Source organism: Sceloporus undulatus, chromosome 1 (assembly GCF_019175285.1).
Source record: "Sceloporus undulatus isolate JIND9_A2432 ecotype Alabama chromosome 1, SceUnd_v1.1, whole genome shotgun sequence".
Lineage (NCBI taxonomy): Eukaryota > Metazoa > Chordata > Lepidosauria > Squamata > Phrynosomatidae > Sceloporus > Sceloporus undulatus.
This window is the reverse complement of record NC_056522.1, coordinates 157,511,025-157,529,922: the sequence shown is the minus strand read 5'-3', so window position 1 is coordinate 157,529,922 and position 18,898 is coordinate 157,511,025. Positions and strand designations below refer to the sequence as shown.

The 18,898-nt window shown below is 38.6% G+C and overlaps 2 protein-coding genes across 4 annotated transcripts in view; both read right to left on the bottom strand.

Annotated features, from left to right (window-relative positions):
* FGF18 (fibroblast growth factor 18) overlaps positions 1-18,898 on the bottom strand; it is a 650,869-nt gene that overhangs the window by 388,715 nt on the left and 243,256 nt on the right. The gene's annotated exons all lie outside the window — the stretch shown is intronic.
* Positions 1-18,898, bottom strand: part of RANBP17 (RAN binding protein 17) — a 242,905-nt gene that overhangs the window by 94,245 nt on the left and 129,762 nt on the right. For 2 of the 3 annotated variants that reach the window (XM_042464644.1, XM_042464725.1), the window contains exons 16-18: positions 10,794-10,874; positions 2,831-2,894; positions 2,622-2,730 (exon numbers count right to left, since the gene is read on the bottom strand). The exons of the other annotated variant lie outside the window; for it this stretch is intronic. In XM_042464644.1, coding sequence (XP_042320578.1) covers positions 2,622-2,730; positions 2,831-2,894; positions 10,794-10,874 — 254 coding nt within the window. The remainder of the gene's footprint in view (positions 1-2,621; positions 2,731-2,830; positions 2,895-10,793; positions 10,875-18,898) is intronic. 3 annotated transcript variants of the gene reach the window in all.

Genomic DNA, 18,898 nt, shown 5'->3' with positions numbered 1-18,898 from the left:
CCTATGGAACCAAGTGACCATCAGAGTCCCAACAGAGCAGCAAGGCTCTCTGTTCTCTGATTTAATGTCTGGGTGGATTGCTTTCACTGATGGTTGGAAAAGATCTCCCAAAATAGGAGCAGCCTGATGAGGAAGAAGAAACATGCACACTTTTAAAATTTACAGTGGAGTTGAGGGCTTTAGAGAAAGAGAAAGCTTTCCTGAGAAGCAAGTCATCATTTTACTCAGTTTTATTTTGTGGGGCAGCGTGTTTTGATTGATGGTATTTTCAATGGAGGGTATCTTACTTAATTCTAGTGGCAGAAACCATGTTCTTGATTGTGCGCATGAAATCTGACAAAGATACTGAAAGACAGAATTTAATTTTTCAAAATTAATTAGGAATGGGAGAAAGTCTCCCCACCTGTCTTGTAAGCATTTCTATTGAATGCTGGAGTGTACATGAATGCACCAGTCAGTGTGTGCAGAGGACTACTTCTTCTCAGTTGAAATTAGTTAGCAGGCCACCTAGAAAGAGATCTCTGAACCCATTGCTAACAAATAAACAGAACCTGGTTTCCAGGCCAAATCTCCATCTCCATGGCCTGTGCTGGAGGAGGGACTGGACCAGCAAGAACCTTGTTCAGATATGTTTCAACACTGCATCTGTTTCCAGTAAATCTCACAAGCTATGGTCACTCCATCGATATAAGGAAATAAGTTTGCATAAATGTCTCTTTCAATTTCCTCCTCATGGTAATAGGCTAGCAACAGTAATATTCTCTGACTGTTAGCAGACATATTCAGATCAACTAAAAAATACTAAATTTATGCTTCTTTTCACATAAAAGTATAATCTCATCTCCTGTTATACTTTAATTCCCCCCCCCCCCCCCCTTTTATAAAATGAGAGCAGAGTTTCTCAGGATTCTGCCTAAAGCAATTGTAACCATCAAAGTGGCACAGGTAGCACACAGGCCATCATTGCCTGTTCTTGTTCTAGTCTGGTAAAGAGGTAGGAAGAGATCTCTTTTCAGAGGAATCTTCTAAGTTCTGAAATTCAATCAAACACTATCATCTCGAAAAACTAAAGCATCATGGATCTTTGCTACACTCTAAAACCAAAGAAAATAACAGAATCTAGCTTTTCACTTTTGGCACAGAAGGTTCTTCTATGTGCCCAAATCTCATGTTCTGGCAAGCCAGGTTTAAACATGTTTTCCCACAAACCAATACCAATGAGGATAGCCTTCAATGAAATAAACTTAGTCTTGAAGTCAAAGTCTGTGGATAAATAAATTGGGCTGGGTCCAAATAACCAAATACACTTCACAGTGAAAATGGCTGCCATGGACTTCTGCAGATAGCTCAAAAAATTCTGATGTTACATTACTTGAAATACTGTTCTGCTGCTTCTATCACTCCTGAAATCTGAAAAGTTACTTCCTTTCAAACCTTTTAATGTGGAAACAGATAGAGCAAGATCTGGTGAACAGGATGCACTATGCATTCAAACACCAAATTCTTTGAAACATCTATCATTTTGCCAGCCCTGTGAGCAGGTGCATTGTCCTAAAAAAAGAGAACATCTATCTGCACCTTCCCTTGCCATTTTCTTGAAAGCCTCCTTTAATCAACACACTAAGTTAACATAGTATTCTGTATTAACTATTTTGCACTTCTGAAGATAGTCACACATCAAAATACCTTCCTTATCCCAAAAAACTGTAGATGACCTTTCCTGCTAACCACTGAATTTCTTTGGCCATGGAGAACCCAGTGCAACACTGTTGTTTGGTCCCCAGATGATACTGACATGACCATGTTCATAAGTTGTTCCAAAAATTATCATTAGTTTACTCAAAATGCTGCTACATCAATTTGAAGGTATTCACTCCATTTTGCTTCTGGTCAGCACTCACTTGGCTGACAGCTTCTCCATAGCCAACTGCTCATGAATTATAAAGCCAATGTGTTCTTGGGATATCTGTAGTGTCTCAACAATTCTTTTAGCTAAGATTTGTTGATCTGCCAAAATCAGCTCATGAACATGCTCAACAATTTCAGGAATTGATACTGCTGAAGGCCTCCCAGACTGTGCTGCATCTTCAGTCTCAAAATCTCCATGCTGAAAGTTGGCATACCATTTCTTCACAACTGAATACGATGGGCACTTGTCACTCAATGTTTGTATTATACACTCATGGATTTCCTTTGAAGTTTTTTTCTTCAGGAACAGATCTGGAGTTCAGCACTTAGAAAATATTCATAAATTAGAGCTACGATCAGAATCGTAGCTCTAATTTATGAATATTTTCTAAGTGCTGAACTCCAGATCTGATTTTGAAACTGAAGAAAACTGGTAATTAACTATCAAAAGAACACTCTTTCAAGCTACAGCGACAAAATGACAGACCTTGGGAAGTGGGTAGGGATGAGAACTTTTCAGCACCCCTTTGTACACGTGGGATCTGATTTATTAAATTATGGTACAGTTATAAAGATTTTCAGGACATTGTGAGAGCATCTTATTTTGATTTCTATGAAACCTCAAAATTACCAAGAATTACTAATTAGACAACCTTGCTGAAGCAGCTTTCAAATTTCAGGAACAGAGTGGAATAATACAAGCACATTCTTACCAAGATCCACCATAAGAAGTCGTGTGAGAGCAGTATAGAATGTTGTTCTGCACCTGAGGTCACTCAAACCATAATTATCGTTGACACCCAAGAAAGGAAAGTGCTTACTCTGATGGAAAAGTGCATACAAAAAGAAAAAAAGTCAAATTTGTTCATAATTTAAAGCTAGCAATTCTAAAAATATGGAAACAAATTTTTAAAAAGCCTACCGTATGATTCTGTAGCATGAATTTCACAGCATCTATTTTCACAAGTTTTTTCAAAAGAATATAAGTATTTGACGTTAAGGAAAACAACATCCAGTTAATGCAGATACTACAAAATGTTAACTTTCCATTATTTTTATGATCAGATATCATTAACAATTATTTTATATAAAACAAAGTGTTTTATAGACTATAACGAAGCCTTTGACTGTATAGATCACAAAAAGGTATGGATGGCTCTTAAAGACATAGGAGTGCCAGTACACTGGATAGTCCTGATGAGAAATTTGTACACAGGACATGAGGCTATATTAGAACAGAATTTGGAGAAACAGATTGGTTCCCAATAGGCAAAGGGATCAGGCAAGGATGCATTTTTTCACCATACTTGTTCAACTTATATGTTCAACCATAGGGCATGGTTTCCAGACTCAACCTTGGAACAATTACTAAAGACTATCAAAGATGAAAGTGCAAAGGCAGGCTTTAACAAAACAAAACAAAACAAAAACTGACCATGGAAGAAATACATAAATTCAACCTAGGCAATGAAGGACAGGTTGCTTACCTGTAACTGTAGTTACAGTTGAGTAGTTGAGTGGTAATCTGTGAATTAACACAATTGGATATTCCTGCACCTGCACAAAACATATTTGGAACCTTCTGGAGTCACTAGACAGATTTTTTAGAGGTAGCTCTGTCCACCTCTTATTACACTCTAGTTGTTCCCACTCATTTACCTCAGTTCCAAAGGACATCTCATGGCAGTGTCCCAGAAGTAACATATGCAGAACATGACCTGAAGGAAGGATGAGCAGGTTTGTGGCAATTCACAGATGACCACAAGGAAACAACCTGTCTTTCTTCTTTGTGGTCTCTGTGAATCACACACTTGGGAGACTAGCAATCTACTTTAATAGGAGGCGGGAGTGTCATCCCCCCCCCCTGCAAAAAAAAAAAAAAAACAAAAAAACCCATACTAATCAAAACCAACTTCACTAATACCAACAATAAGTCAGAAATTTAAGAAAAACTAAGTTATCAATAACTCATTAAATGCAATGCAAACCTACCAATAAAACTGTCCTTCCAAAAGTTGCATCCTGTTTAGATCTAGTATCCATCCAGTGAGAGATGAAAGTCAAAGGTTGGGACCAGACAGCAGTTTTACAAATTCCTGCCAGCTTTATAAACTTTCTTCCCTTGAAGAAAGGCAGATGAGGTAGTGACAGCCCTTGTGCAATGGGCTCAAATTCAAAGTGGTGCAGTCTTTCCTGCAAGTTCATAAGCAATAAGGTTTGCCACCACCCATTTCAAAAACCTTTGCGAGGAAACAGGCTGGCCAGCCCTTGAGTTCAAGTAACAAACAAATAGTTTATTAGATACTGTAGTCTCAAATTCAAAGTCCTATCGACATAGAACGCTAACACTCTTTATTATCGTCGGCATATCGGAGTACAAAAAACAGACAATTTCCCAGTGAAGGTGGCTTAGTATCTACTGTGGTCATAAAGGCAGGTAGATCAGCCACAAATAGATTAAAGAGACGAGGAGCCAACACACAACCCTGTCTGACTCCTATACCAGAGTAGATAGGGTATGTAAATAGGCCCGATTCAGAAAATTTCACTCTATAATGATTATTTGAAGAAAAATTATGAGCTGTTACAATTAAAAAAGAAAGAAAGAAAGAAAGAAAGAAAGAACGAAACCAAGAAAGAAATTAAATTTACCCAATTTATTTTTGTGTCAAATTTCAGAGATGGGACCTACGTCTGTACATGAAATTCATTTATATTTCATATTTTCCTTATACATGTAGCCTGAAGGCAATTTTATACATAATATTTTTTTAGGATTTTGTGCATGAATCGAAGTTTGTGTACACTATACTATCAGAAAGCAAAAGGTGTCACTATCACAGCTACCCATGTGGACAATTTTGGAGTATATCAGATTCAGAATTCCAGATAAGGGATGTTTTGATAACTGCCCTTGAGTCAATCTCGATTGATGACGACCCTGTGTATGAGACATTTCCAAGACCGTCTGTCCTCCAGTGCTTTGCTTAGTTCCTGCAGTTTCATGCCTATGGCCTCTCTGATTGAATCCAAGCATCTGGCATGTGGTCCTCCTCTCTTTCTGCTACCCTCTACCTTTTCTAACATCATTGTCTTTTTTTTAATTAAAATTTTTAATGAACTTATGTATACGTACTAAGAGTCTGGAAGCTGCGCCAAAGCTGTGCTCTAGTCCTTAGGACTGGATCGTGGCTTTGGCACGGCTTCCGGACTCTTAGTACGCATGCATAATTAAAACAGCATACCTCCAAAGTGACCCAAAGCAGCTTTATTTTGGCTTGTCTGTATGGGGCCATAAAGTCTTATATAATTTAGACTGGAATAGGTTGGACCATAGTGACCCCTGACAAGTTGGAGGATGAACAGTTATAAGGTTTGTGTTGACAAAGTCATAAAGGGAAGCAATTTTTCATTAAAAGATTCTTGGATTTGTTGCTTTGGATTGTAATTCATATTACTGTATCTAGTAACTTCTCCATTAGCCATTGGTCCCAAACTCTTTTCCACCAGTTATCTAAAGACACAAGACTTGTTTTCCAAGAATTAGCCACTTCGAGTTGAGCTGTTGTCAGAAGGAAGGAAATCAGCTTTCTATGTTTTAAGAATTTGTTGTTCTTTATGTAGATTGAAAGTAGCAAAAGAGCTGGACAAAAATTGATTTTTTGATTTGTAATTAAAGCAATTTGTTTAATTACTACATACCAAAAAAGATTTTTTCCAATGATTCATGCCTTCTCATTATGTGACCAAAGTACAATAATTTCAATTTAGTCATCCTGGCTTCCAGGATGAATTGAGCTTAATCAGTTCTAGAATCTATTTGTTTGTTTTCTTGGGCATTCATGGTATTCTCAGCACTCTTTTCCAGCATCACATCTCAAATGAGTTATCTTTCTATTGGCTTCCTTCACTGTCCAGCTCTCACATCCATACATGGTGATGAGAAATACAAGGGATATTCAGCCTGTATCATCTGGTGCAAAAATAATGGTTTCTGCATTGATCATTCCAACAAAAATATTATAATATGAGTGCATTTACTTATTTCTCCCTTCTGTCCAAATGTTAAGACCCTTGTTGATTACTTTAAATAAATATTTGATGCACTTTAAGGTTTTAAATCTTGAGTTAAAACTCAGTGACCCACAGCAACAAACCATTTATAAAAGGAGTCTGTGATGAAAGAAAGTTTAAGAGACACCGATCTAGACAATTCAATTTCCCCCAAAGATGGAGTGAAGCACCCATTGTGCTATAGATCACAGTTCTAGATGTAATCTAAATACTGTTCATAAGTGTAACTACTCTCAGCAGTTACAATAGGATAATCCCACTTTAATTACTACAGCTCTGCCCCACAGAATTCTGTATTCTGTAGTTTGGTGAGGTATTTAGAATTCCCTGCTATAGTTCAGGGGGTAGACTATGGTTCTCTAATTCTTGAATTCTAAAATTCTACCTCACTGAATCCCAAGTATCCATAGGAAGGAGCCATAGCAAATTGTTATTGAACAGCTGTAACTGTGCAGTGTACTACCCGGCCCAGTACTGTAGTTGAAGATCAAAGCTTTAAACCACTCATTTCCTTTTTAGAAGGTTGTGGGAAGGTTTATAAGAATTGCATGCTGAGATTTTTAGAGAACCATTCTGAACAATTAGCAAAAACAGAAGTGCAAAATTCCCAAAAACCTAATATGTTTATTGGCCAACCAAAGTGCACAAAATAAATCATGCTAGCTTTTGAAGCCCCACTGGCTTTTTCATTAGACAAAAGATGTTAAAAAATCATATAGGAGAAGAAAGGTGGTGATCTTAGAGTCACAGTCCAATATTTTGTATCAGATATTGTTTCTGTTGTAGTTCAGTTTTTTGAAGGGATCTCAGTGCAGGCAGTAGCAGCTCCCTTTTTTTTTACCATGTGGGGACTGAGACACAGGACAGCAAAATTTAAACTCCATTAGCAATAGTAAAGTAACTGTCCTTTGTTAGACCACACACCCCTTTCTTAAGCAGATAATTTTAATTTCTCAAGACATCTGTGTAGTACTGCATCTGGAAAAACTTTACAAAAATAACAGTTGATAGGACACTCGGTGGTCAGTTGCTTCTCAAAGTAACTGTGTCACTGTATATATTTTGTTGCAGAAAACATTAAGATAAAAGTTAATTATTGGATACAACAGAGGATGCACGAGGGAGCACTGTGACTGCACTGACATAAAGGAAACATGAACACATTCCATTATGTAAATGAATTCATGACTGATCAGCTAGAAGGGACATAATGATTTATAATTCAAATAACTGAGCCTTAAAATCAAATTGGGCTAATATATTTCTAAATATGCAAGCCTGGAATAATTGGTAAAATAATGCAAAACAAGACAAGCAACACAAATCATTTATTGCCTGTTTTTGCTTAAAGTATACCACAATTTTTGGTGTTTTATCTAATGCTTTCTAAGATTATTATCATTTTAAATAAAAAAGCATGTTACATAATCTATTTAGATGAAATAACCCGTATGCAAACAAAAGTACTGTGTTTTTTTTAAAAAAACATGTAATGCCTGATTCTGGAAGGAAATTATTTGCATATGAATAAATGACATACTGGGAAGGCATTTCAATTAAACTATTTTCAGCTTTTCAAATTAATCACAATTTAATGTACCTTATATGCAATAAATGGGCCTCTGGATGTGGATTCTTTAAAAAACAGTGTTTTACACATAGTTGAATATGGTAAAAATCTAATCCTCAGCCTACCAACAGTGGCACAGTCCCAAACAGAATGAAGTGTGCTTGTATTAAATCAACTTGAGCATAGCCACTGAGCTGTTCTGATACACCAGCTACAATGATAAACATGCAGATTATATATATATATATATATATATATATAGGCGGCATTACTCTTTAAAAGCAGAGACAATAGATTTTTAAAGAATGGGAAAATACTGAATTGTTAAAAGCCAAAATGACCAGCAAAATTGGGCTGTACATCATTTTCCAGAAAAAAGGAAAAACAGTCTCGACAGGTGTAATTTATCATTTTTTTGATTTAATACCAAAGAAATATATTAAAATAATAAAAAGAATCCTGAAATCCTCAAAAATTGTTGTGATAAATAGCCCTCCCTGTCTTTATTACATTATGCCTACTAACAGAAATATTGCATGGTGGATTTTGCCAGACAAGGACGATTATTTTCCAATAAAAAGTTGCATATTAAATTCCAGCACAAAAGTGGGTGTCTTAATACTTCTGAATTCTTTTTTCATTTGGCAAAAAACACAATTTTAAACGTAACTAATACTAACACATAAGAATAAAGTGAAACAGCATCTCAGTTATCTGTACCATGCTGCTTCCAACTAGGCTGAGGGAAAAATGACATGTATCTCAGACATTTGGGTCATTATATTTAATACGCTGGGTAAGCACATTTTATTTATTCAAAATATTGTTCATTTCAATGTTGCATATTTGTTGAAAGTCAGCTCCTTAACAAATCGAAACCTGATTTTACATACAACCAGCAGCTTTTCTGATATGTCCTGTTTCCCAATACAGTAAAATAACTTACAACCAAGAGGGCCTTACATATTGGGAGAGAAAAAAGAAGAAAAACGAAACAAAACAGTGAGCATTCTTGAATCTAGTTTGAACACAAAAGCAACAACAACTTCCATTATATCATTTCTCATGGCTTTACAGTTCTCATTGCTTCCAGTGGAGCAGGGCATATATATCATGTCATGTCACTGTTCATCAATCCCACCATTTTCTACTGTAGGAATCTCTTCCAGTGCTTCTACCTTTAGATTTGTTTGACCAGAGATGTCAGGACTGACTCTGGAATCTTCAGTTTGCAAAAGAAATGCCACTAAACTATGGTTCCTCCCAAAGGATACCATTTGTTCAGTTCTGCTATAAGATGAATCGGACAAATGGATGAGCAGTTTCTTGAACTGACACTGGTATTCAAATAGTGGCTATTCTAATACTTATTTGAAAGCTAGACAGGACAAAAAAAAATTAAGGGTGTCTAAAAGGGTAGAAAAGATCCAGAACAATGAATGCAACTGTGCAATGACTATTGCAGAAGAATAAAGAGAACTATTATAATGATCAGTGCAAAGATATAGAAGACAACCAAAAAGGAGGAATGAGAGACCGTTTCCACAAAATTTGGGAACTGAAAAGAGAAATTCGAACCAAGGCCAGGAATGCTCTATGACAAGAAAAAGAACACACTACAAGATCAAGAAGAAATCAAGAGACATTGGATGCAATACACAGAAGAGTTATACAGCATGCCCGTGGTTTATGCAGGCGCGCCATATGCGGCTTTCAGCATAAGCTGAAAGCCGTGCCAGAAGAGCCCGTCATATGCCCTGGAAGAATTAATGGGGCGCGTGCCACGGGCTATGCACAAATCCCATTACTTCCAATGGGGCTTCAGCACACGTGGAATTCCCCTTACATGGAGGGATCTGGAACAGATCCCTGCGTAAGGGGAGGGCACACTGTATAAAAGAGATTAAAAACGAATGAAACATGGAGCGAGGAACCATATGAAGATGAATCCCAAATTCTAAGAAGCAAAGTGAAGGCTGCTATAAGAGAAATTGGTAAAAATAAAATACCAGGAACAGTATTTTACTGTTTGAACAATCCACACAGACAGAAGCAACTCTAGTGCTAACTAATGAATATACGTCAACAAATATGGAATACAAAACGGTGGCCAACAGACTGGAAACGATGAATATACATCCTCATCTTTGCAATTCACTAGGAGGATCCTTAGAACCTCTGTTAGGTAATTAAGTATGCCTAAAGATAAGCAACACAGACTTTGATACAGAATCATGGCTGTTGAATTTGGCTTTTGATCAAAATGTATTAATCTGTCCCAACCCCAATAAAGAAATAATCTAACACAAGAAATTGCAATCTTCAGTAACAGAATGCTTTCTTAGCTTTAGGTATTAACAAAGTTACAGTATTTAAAGCATAATTTCTTGTTGACCTTTTGCTTATTGAACACTAGTGTACCAGAAGAAAACGTCAAGAAAAGCAATCACTTTTACCCTTTTAACATGTTAGCACTGAAACAGAATATCTTCTTGTTCTGTCTTTGTCACATGAAAGTGACAATTCCTTTCATATAAACACCAAGTATTCAACAAAAATAACAAAGCACTTAACCATAAATTTCCACAACCCATGTTAGTTCCTGAAAACAGAAAGATGCTTAATTTCATGCCAGCTAGTCTGCCCCAATAGCCTTTGGACTAAAAGTAAATCCAATCAGCATGGCCAAAGGTCAAAGATTGGGGGGGGGGGGGAAGAGTTCGAAATATCTGGACACTAGTCAGGATCTAAATTCAACCGCTAGCCCACGAGAATAGATCAAATGAAACAGTATATCAGAACAGATACCTACCAATTTTCTATTAAAATATCAGCCAACAAAAATTAAAATGGTAATACAGTAATACACTTTGAGCCTAGCTGTTTAACAGCAATCACTATAAGGGTTAGGTTATGAAGTTATGAAAGCAAAAGCAAACTGCAATGGTGTAATCTATATATAGATATAAGCAACTAGTTCTCTTCAGTTTCAATTCCATATTCTACTAAGTGATTCAATCTGATTGAAAATAGAACTTTTATATGAATATAAAAGAAAAAAAGTAAATTTATTTTTTAAAATCCTATTAATTAAACAGGTAAAGAGAATAATATTTAAATATTATGCATCTCCATAGGTATTAAATTGTTTAACATAAAAAGTGATCAAGAAAACAACTCATACTCAACTGTCTCCTAAATAATTCAGGGGTAAGACCTGTGATATACAACAAAAGGATATCCAACTGAAAGATCATTTAGAAACTGAAGAGTTCTTGAAATTACAGGCTCACATCGTCCCCAGTATTTAAGATTTGTAACACTATAATTAAAAAGAAACAGAAAGAGAGAGAGAGAGAGAGATAAGTTTTACAAAGATGTAAATACATATACACAATGGCATTCTTTGTGAATTCACAAACAGACGGGTTGCTTACCTGTAACTGTATTTCTTTGAGTGGTTATCTGTGAAATCATGCAAATGGGTTATCCTGATCCTGAGCAGTGCATCTTCAGATTCTTATAAAGCTATTACATAAGTCTTGGGGTGGTAGTGCTGCCCATTCCCTTGCTTCCAGCCTAAACCCTCACTTCCATGGACACCAAAGCAGCAGCCCAGGAAGTAAACAGGCACGACATGATGAGGAGAGAATGGGCAGGGTTGTGTGATTTCACAGATGACCACTCAAAGAAATACAGTTACAGGTAAGCAACCTGTCCTCCTTCTTTGAGGTCTCTGTCAATCATACAAATGGAAGATTAGCAAGCTACTAACCATAGGAGGAAGGAGTGTTATTCCACATAGGAGGAAAGCACAGCCATCCCAAATGTTGCCTCCATCTGTAACCTTGAGTCCAGGGGATAGTGAGAGACAAAAGTGAGCACTGCAGATCATGTGGGAACTCTGCAGATGTCATGCAGAAGAATCCCATTCAGGAATGTAGTTGAGACTGCAATCACCCTAGTTGAAAGACTTCTCACCTGCTTGCCTAGCAGCTCATATGCCATATGGATAAGTTGCTATAATTCACTTATAGAGATACTGTGTAGATACAGGCTGTCCCTACTTCATAGGCCAGTGAAGGAGGAAATAACTCTAGCGGTTAGCACCCTATGAACATCCAGGTAGTTACAGAAGAATATGAGAAAATGTGCTGTTTGAGATAGATAGGAGATAGTAGGACCGCAGGAGCAGCAGTCCAACTCCAACCCGCTAGCTAAGTCCGAGCAAATCTCACAAAGCTTAAGCAGGGCCCCAAATGTGAAAGCTCCTTTTTGCCACCGCTTCTCCCACCCATGTACTCTAACTCTTTGGTCCAATCTGCCCCAAAATGGTGCCGCTCTCAGCCACAGATCAATGCTCTTTGCCCAAGCCTCGCACATGTTTCTCAGTTGCCACTATTAGCAAAAGACACTGGTAAGGTAGTGAACTCACACAGGCATGCAAAGAGTAGGAGACACCAACACACAAAATAATCAGTGAGGCCATGCTGGGGACCTGAAAAGAAGTTTAATGTAATCCTCATCCCCACCACTGTTCTAAAGACTGCTGGTTCCCCTTTTCATTCCTGCACACCAATATTTTGACTAAAGGCCCAGGATATGGAGAACCCGACTTCATATGATTTCTCCATATGGAGTGAAGAGATGGTACTGATGATAGACCCTTAATATGTCTCCTCAAACAAGAATGTCAGGATGATATGTGGCTATTAGTGATGCCAGCCTAATTTCTACCCAATGCTTCTTAGTCAGTGTAGGAGTAGGTGCCATGTAAATCTGCCTGAGAGCCAATCAGTCCATTATGCCCATGGGGTGGGAACCAAAGAGCATCAAGGTAGGGAGAGAACAAGAAGCTAATGATCTGTCAGATTAGATGGTTTCCCAACCACCCAAGAAACCTCTGATAGGCTTTGCTCATACAGTAATATTGTTAACCTCTCCTCTGCATTACAACGGGCCTATGCCAAGCACAAAAGGTAAAGCAAGTGGCTATTTAACAACTGGTGTTTCACCAGAAATCACAACGCTCATTTTAAAGACACCAAGGCCAATGAAGAATGAAGAAATAATCACCAAAATGTAACACAGATAATTTCAAACATGGAAATCAAAGTCTGACAGGAAAATTAATAATAATAATAATAATAATAATAATAATTTGTTTTATTTATATACCGCTATTCCAAAGATCATAGAGGTGAACAGCAAGTAAGCTAATTAGCAAGTAAGCTAAATTGCCCCCAACAGTCTGGGTACTCATTTTAGCGACCTTGGGAGGATGCAAGCCTGAGTCAAGCTTGGGCCCTTTTGCTGGTCTTGAACTCGCAACCTTGTGGTTTTGAGTGAATGGCTGCAGTACAGGCATTTAACCACTGCGCCACCAGGGCTCAGAAATGTTCCTGAGTTGCTGCTGCTGCAGAGGACAAAAAAGAACTCAGTGCCTAGGTAGGAAGCAAGGTGGTAAGCTGCTCAGAGAGTGGGTAGAGCTTATGTAATAGTTCTAGAAGATTCTGGGGATGCACTGTACAGGCACACACTAACCCATTTGAGTGATTCAGAGACCACAAAGAAGAAACATTCTTTTAAAAGTTAAACTTTTGCAGAAGTATGTCCAACTGATTATCTTCAAAGATTCATAATCCAACACAAACTTGTGGGAATTTTCATTACTTATTACTCCCAAGCCCCACTGTTCAACTATGGCTTAAGGAATCAAGCATTATTGGTTATCAACATTCCAATACAAAAAACCTGAGTATACCATTCATTTCCCTATTGACTACAATACCACACCCAGCTCCATGCATGAGATCATGCTCCATGTGATCATACTACTGGCAGGAAGAAGATGTGCTCAGTGGTGGCTGTCTGTGTTGATGTCAATGAGAGGTGGTGAATCCTTCCCTTGCTTAGTCTAAAGGAGCTATCCAAGGTGATGAAGCCACTGGTGGATCCTGTTATCTAGAATGCCTATGTGCATTTGAATGTGATGATTCAGTAACAAAGAGTTACAAATAACTTGACAGATTGATTGCTGGTAAAAAGCATACAAGAAGGAAACAAGGTGTTTCATTTTCAAACATTTAATCAGTTGAGTTCCTTAACTGTATTCATGCTTTTTAACTTTAGCTCTCTTTACTCTTTCAAAATCTAAGAAGTAAAGGATGTGACTCATTTATTCATACAGACACAGAGCATACACCTAGAAGAAAATATATCTAGAGTTCTACAAGGATATAACTATCAACAGAGCAATCAGTCTAAAAAGCTGACTAGAATAAAAGTAAAAACAGATTCTTTAAACAATCTAAGATTCATGGAAAAATAATAACTTCATTGCATAGCTATCATTATCTGACTTTTTTCATCATTTGAGACATTACATGTGCACAGCAAGGTGATCTGAAAATAAAAGCAAACACCTGTGAAAGGAGATCAACAATATCAATATAAAAAGCCCCATTATCTTTTTTTAAAAATAAAGTTTACATTTATTAATAAGACTGACAACCCAATGCAACTGGTATAATCAATTTTGATCAGTAAGGCCCTGTATAGACGGGTCATTTCGTACGTACTCCATACATACTAGGGTTACCTGGGGGCGTCTCTTTTAGACGCCCACAACCTGAGTACGTACAGAGTACGTACAAAATGGCAGTGCCCTGTTCACATGGGCGCCGCCATTACAACGTCATGGCCACGCCTCCTCCACACGGGGCGGCGTGGACGTGACATCTTGGCACCACTGAAGGGTGTCTGTGGCGCCCTTCCAGTGACGCTGGGAGGAGCTCCAAAACGGAGCTCCTTCCTTTGTTTGTGTCGCTGGCGAAGCCTTTACACAGCTGCGCCAGTGACACAAAGGAGAAAGGGGCCGAGAGGCCCCTTTCTCTTGTTCCCCACCGCTGTCGGGGTGTCCTTGGGGCCTTTTGCCGCTTCCTAGTGGCCTGGAAAAGCGGTGGATTGGGACCTCAGGGCTGCTGCTGTGGCCCCGATCCATTGGGGAAAGGGGCGAGTGCAGGCCGCCCCAAAGGGGCGGTCTGTACACCGCCTAAGTAAAAGTTTGCACTGGTTAAGCAGAAACTCCGAGGTAGAATTTTTTGAAATAGCCTCTCCAAAAAGGAGTGGAGAAACTTCAAAGAAGTGCCCCCAAATCTCAATCTTGCTAGGTAGTTCAAAAGAATACCATGGTCAAAGATACTGAATGCCATGGGGTGGATCAAAAGAATGAACAGGGGCACATTTCCCCCATCCTGATTCTAAACCAGATTGCAATCACTGAGGTGATCAAAGCAGTCTCTGCTCCAAAGCAAGACTTTAAACATTGTCACAAAACCCTCTGGTAACCTCAAAACTGCAGTACCTCCATTGGTAACCTCAAGATTTGATTTTTGCAACGCGCTCTACATGGGGCTACCCTTGTGCCTAGTCCAGAAACTTCAGTTGGTACAGAATATGGCAGCTAGTTTGGTCACAGGAACAGCGAGGAGTAACCATATAACATCAATATTGAAGTCACTCCACTGGCTGCCTATTAGTTTCCGGGCACAGTACAAAGTATTGGTTATCACCTTTAAAGCCCTACATTGGGCCCAACCTAAGGGATCGCCTGCTTCCATATAATCCGCCCCGTACACTCAGATCCTCTGAGAGGAATTTACTACAGCCCTTAAAGACCAGATTGACGGCGACCTCCCAGAGGATATTTTCTGCAGCCACTCCCAACTTATGGACTGGCCTGCCGGACGAGATCCGCCAAATAACCAATCTAGAGAGCTTCAAAAGAGCCATTAAAACGGATCTCTTCCGGCAGGCCTTCCCAGAATAAAATACTCAGCCACGAAAAAGACTTCCCAATTTATCGAACTCTGCCCATGGTTATTATTTGGATTTTAAAATGTTAGTTTTAGTCTTATACTGTTTAATCTTGTTTTAAGGGGGGGTACTATGTATATATGGATATATTTTAGCCTGTTATTATTACTGTCAGCCTATGTTTATGTTTTACTGAATTTTAACTGTTTTGTTGTAATGTATTCTAGCTGACATGTTAGAATAATGGCATGTTTTAATTGATAGTCATATTTCCTTTGCACTTTATTAGTTAGCTTCCCTAAGTATTCTTTTTAGTGGAAAGGTGAGATATAAATTAAATATACACATTAAATATAATTAATCAAGGGCAGGCTAGTTCAGTTGCTGGGCTTGTTGGGATTAATTAACCATAATCAAAAAGTTCCACAAAGCCATTCAAAGGAAAGTAGGATTCAATAAGGGCCAAAACAGATGGCCCTGAAGGGTGGCTTGATGCCGCCCCTTTGAACAGCAGGTTGAGGCCGTGGCAACCGCATGCCTTGCCCCCAACTCGGCTTTTTGCTGGCACAAAAAGAAGCGGCAAAATGCCGCTCTTTTTGGAGCCTGCAAAAAGCCGGGTTTTCTGCCACTGTGGGTTTGCGGTACTCCTGCGGCGTAAGGCATATAAATGATACGCTGCCAGAGTGCCACAAAGCTGCTTGCTGGGCAGTTGGGCAGGCGGCGTGATACCAGCTTGGGGGCGGCATCAGAACACATGGCATCTAAACACTACGTTTTGACGCCTCCCCAAGCTGGTATAAAGAGGTGGTCTGCTTTGCCCCTAAGTTACTAAAGCATGTTGTCCAGGAAAAGGTACCTATGATGAAGTTTTGATATTATGAAAACTTATTTATATTTGATTAATGAATAGATTTAGAATATGTGAATAAAGAACATAAAATTATTTTAATGATTGACAACTACAATTGGGAGATCAGTGCTAATAGAGCAAGTTGCAAATGCTCTTAGGACCTCTAAAAAGAAATGTACTCATCCAGATGAATAAAAGAACATGGACCGAGTGATTTGGGGGCATTTTCTGATCCCACTGTACTTTAGGCAATAAAAACGTCCCATACTCACAGATGCATTTATGGTGTGGTAGCATAGGAATACAAGTCAGCAAAATAATAGTATAGTCAAAGAACATCACCACTAAAGAAAGGGCCAAAACAGACAGCCTGGTAAAGCAGCCTTCCGAGCAGCTTGGAAGTGGGGAGTTTACACACCACATGCCCCCAAGATATCCAGAAGTCGGCTTGGCCAATTACATGGGGACAGCTTCAAGACGCTCTGGGGGCATGGTGTTTACATGTTGCACGCCACCAGAGTGCCTGGAACTCACTCTGGGGCTGCGGCGGGGCCACCAAAAGCGACCCTTTACTGGCTCAAATAGGAGTGGCTCTTTCCTGCTCCTATTTGAGTCAGCAAGAAGACACACTGGGGATGCAGCACATGGTTGCCACAGCTCCAGGGTGGCCCCAATTCGCCCTTTTCGGGCTGTCTGTTTCGGCCCAAAGTAAAGAAGACTTGGAAATTTTCTCATTCTTGATGGGAAAATGTGTCTTCACCCACTGAAATGCATTGAAACATCTTGTTGTGGAGGGAAAAGTCAGCTGGTTTAAGATTTATATTTCACATGGCGATATGTGAAAAATTTGTGAAAAAATCCCAAGGGTTTCAAACAACAAGAATTTTTCCATGTAAAAGAAAGCTGTTTTTTATGCAAAAATGTGGTGTTCTGAGAAAAAACAATGGCTGTGGGAAGGAGTTTATATTATTTTTACAAAAAGTCTCAAAATGTGGAAAACCATCAGAAATGTACAAAAACTCCAATAATTCATTCAGAAGGGGGAAACCTTTTCAAATTCTTATTCTTGCATGCAATTCTTAATTTTTACATGTAAAAATTAAACAAGTAAAGATTTACATGTCTGATGCAGATTACAAAATCCACATGTCCAGAATAAGAAAATAAATTCACAGGCATAAGAAAATGACAAGCCACTCTTTTTGGGAGGAGAGGGGGAATTGTAATGAACATAAATATTACAATGGCTACTTTAAACTTTAAAGAAATTTATTGCAAATTCAAACAATTAGAAAGCAGACATAAATCCTGAAGGAAAAGAGAAATTTTGATTTATTTATAGGAACATGCAGCATTAATGGTATTATGGGGTAATTTTTTTACAATAATAACAAAGTAGCCTCTACTGAGGAAAATATTCCTTAATGAAGGACCATTCTTTGTATATGGCACTCTAGGCCATCACAGGTTTTATTTGGGTACTGCAGTGGTCCTTGCAACCAGGTGGTACAACTGGTTCTGTAGGTTCTCCTACCCGCTGTACTACTTTAGATCTAACAGTGTGCCGCAGCCCTTCTGCTAGTTCTAAGATGGTGAAAATAATGTTTTCCACTACATTTCATCCAGATTGGAAATAAGGATCATCTATTGTCACTGCACTCCAAGCGAAGCAAGCTTCTTGTGGTCCAAGTAAATTACTCCCTTCAGAAGTTGTGAGGCATTAGCACTGCAGCAGCATCACAATTTCATGCCACATTTTCCTGGTTTATTTGACATATACTACTGAAATGGGTTATGTACCTCTAACCTCAACTCATCTGGCCATTAATAGTTAGCTCTATTCCTAGTGTGTGCTACTTTCAAAACTATTCAACTTAATTCACCTGTCCTGAAAGGCAGTCAGTTTATTAGAGACTCTACAAACTATTCTTTTTTCCTGTTGGCAAAATTCAAGTGCCCTCTTACCCAAAATCTCTTCTGAATACTGTTGCCTTGAAAAGACATTGACCTGAGACATGATGTCACAGTTCCTCCAAGTCTTTATTCTGTCCATGATTCATCCCCAGCATGAGCAACAGGCCAATGTATGCTTTTAAGCTCAGTAATGTAAAGGGATCCCTGCTTTTCATGGTATCACTGGAAAGGATCCTGTGATCATATGCATACTTGCTATTAACTCACCTTTGAGCAGGAAAGAGGTTTGGTTACCACAAGCTCTTCTGCCTCATGTTGCAACCACAAAGTATAGAGATTTTTTCTCTCTCCCAATACAAATTACAGTATTAGGGACAAAAAATTACATGGATAGTATTATGCAGTTCTTCTATATACAAGGATAATTTTTGCAACTTCCTTTGGGGCCATTAAAGAAAACCCTGTACATGGCAGGTGACTGAAACTCAAGGAACTCGTTTAAAATGCTTTAGGTCACAATATCCTAAAAAGCATACTTTGTACTTCTAATTCTATATGATTTTTTTTTTGGGGGGGGGAGATACTTGTGTTCTAAAAAGATATTGGGGCTCTAAAATTGTGATATTGGGGTTCTAAAATATCTTTTCTGCCAGGAAGAGAGTTTAAAAGGCCCCAAAGAGATTCAGAAGTTCTTTTTACCTTTCACATGCTTCTCTTAGTCGTGGCCTCCAGCCCCCCCCCCCTTTTCACCCAGATCGGCGCCA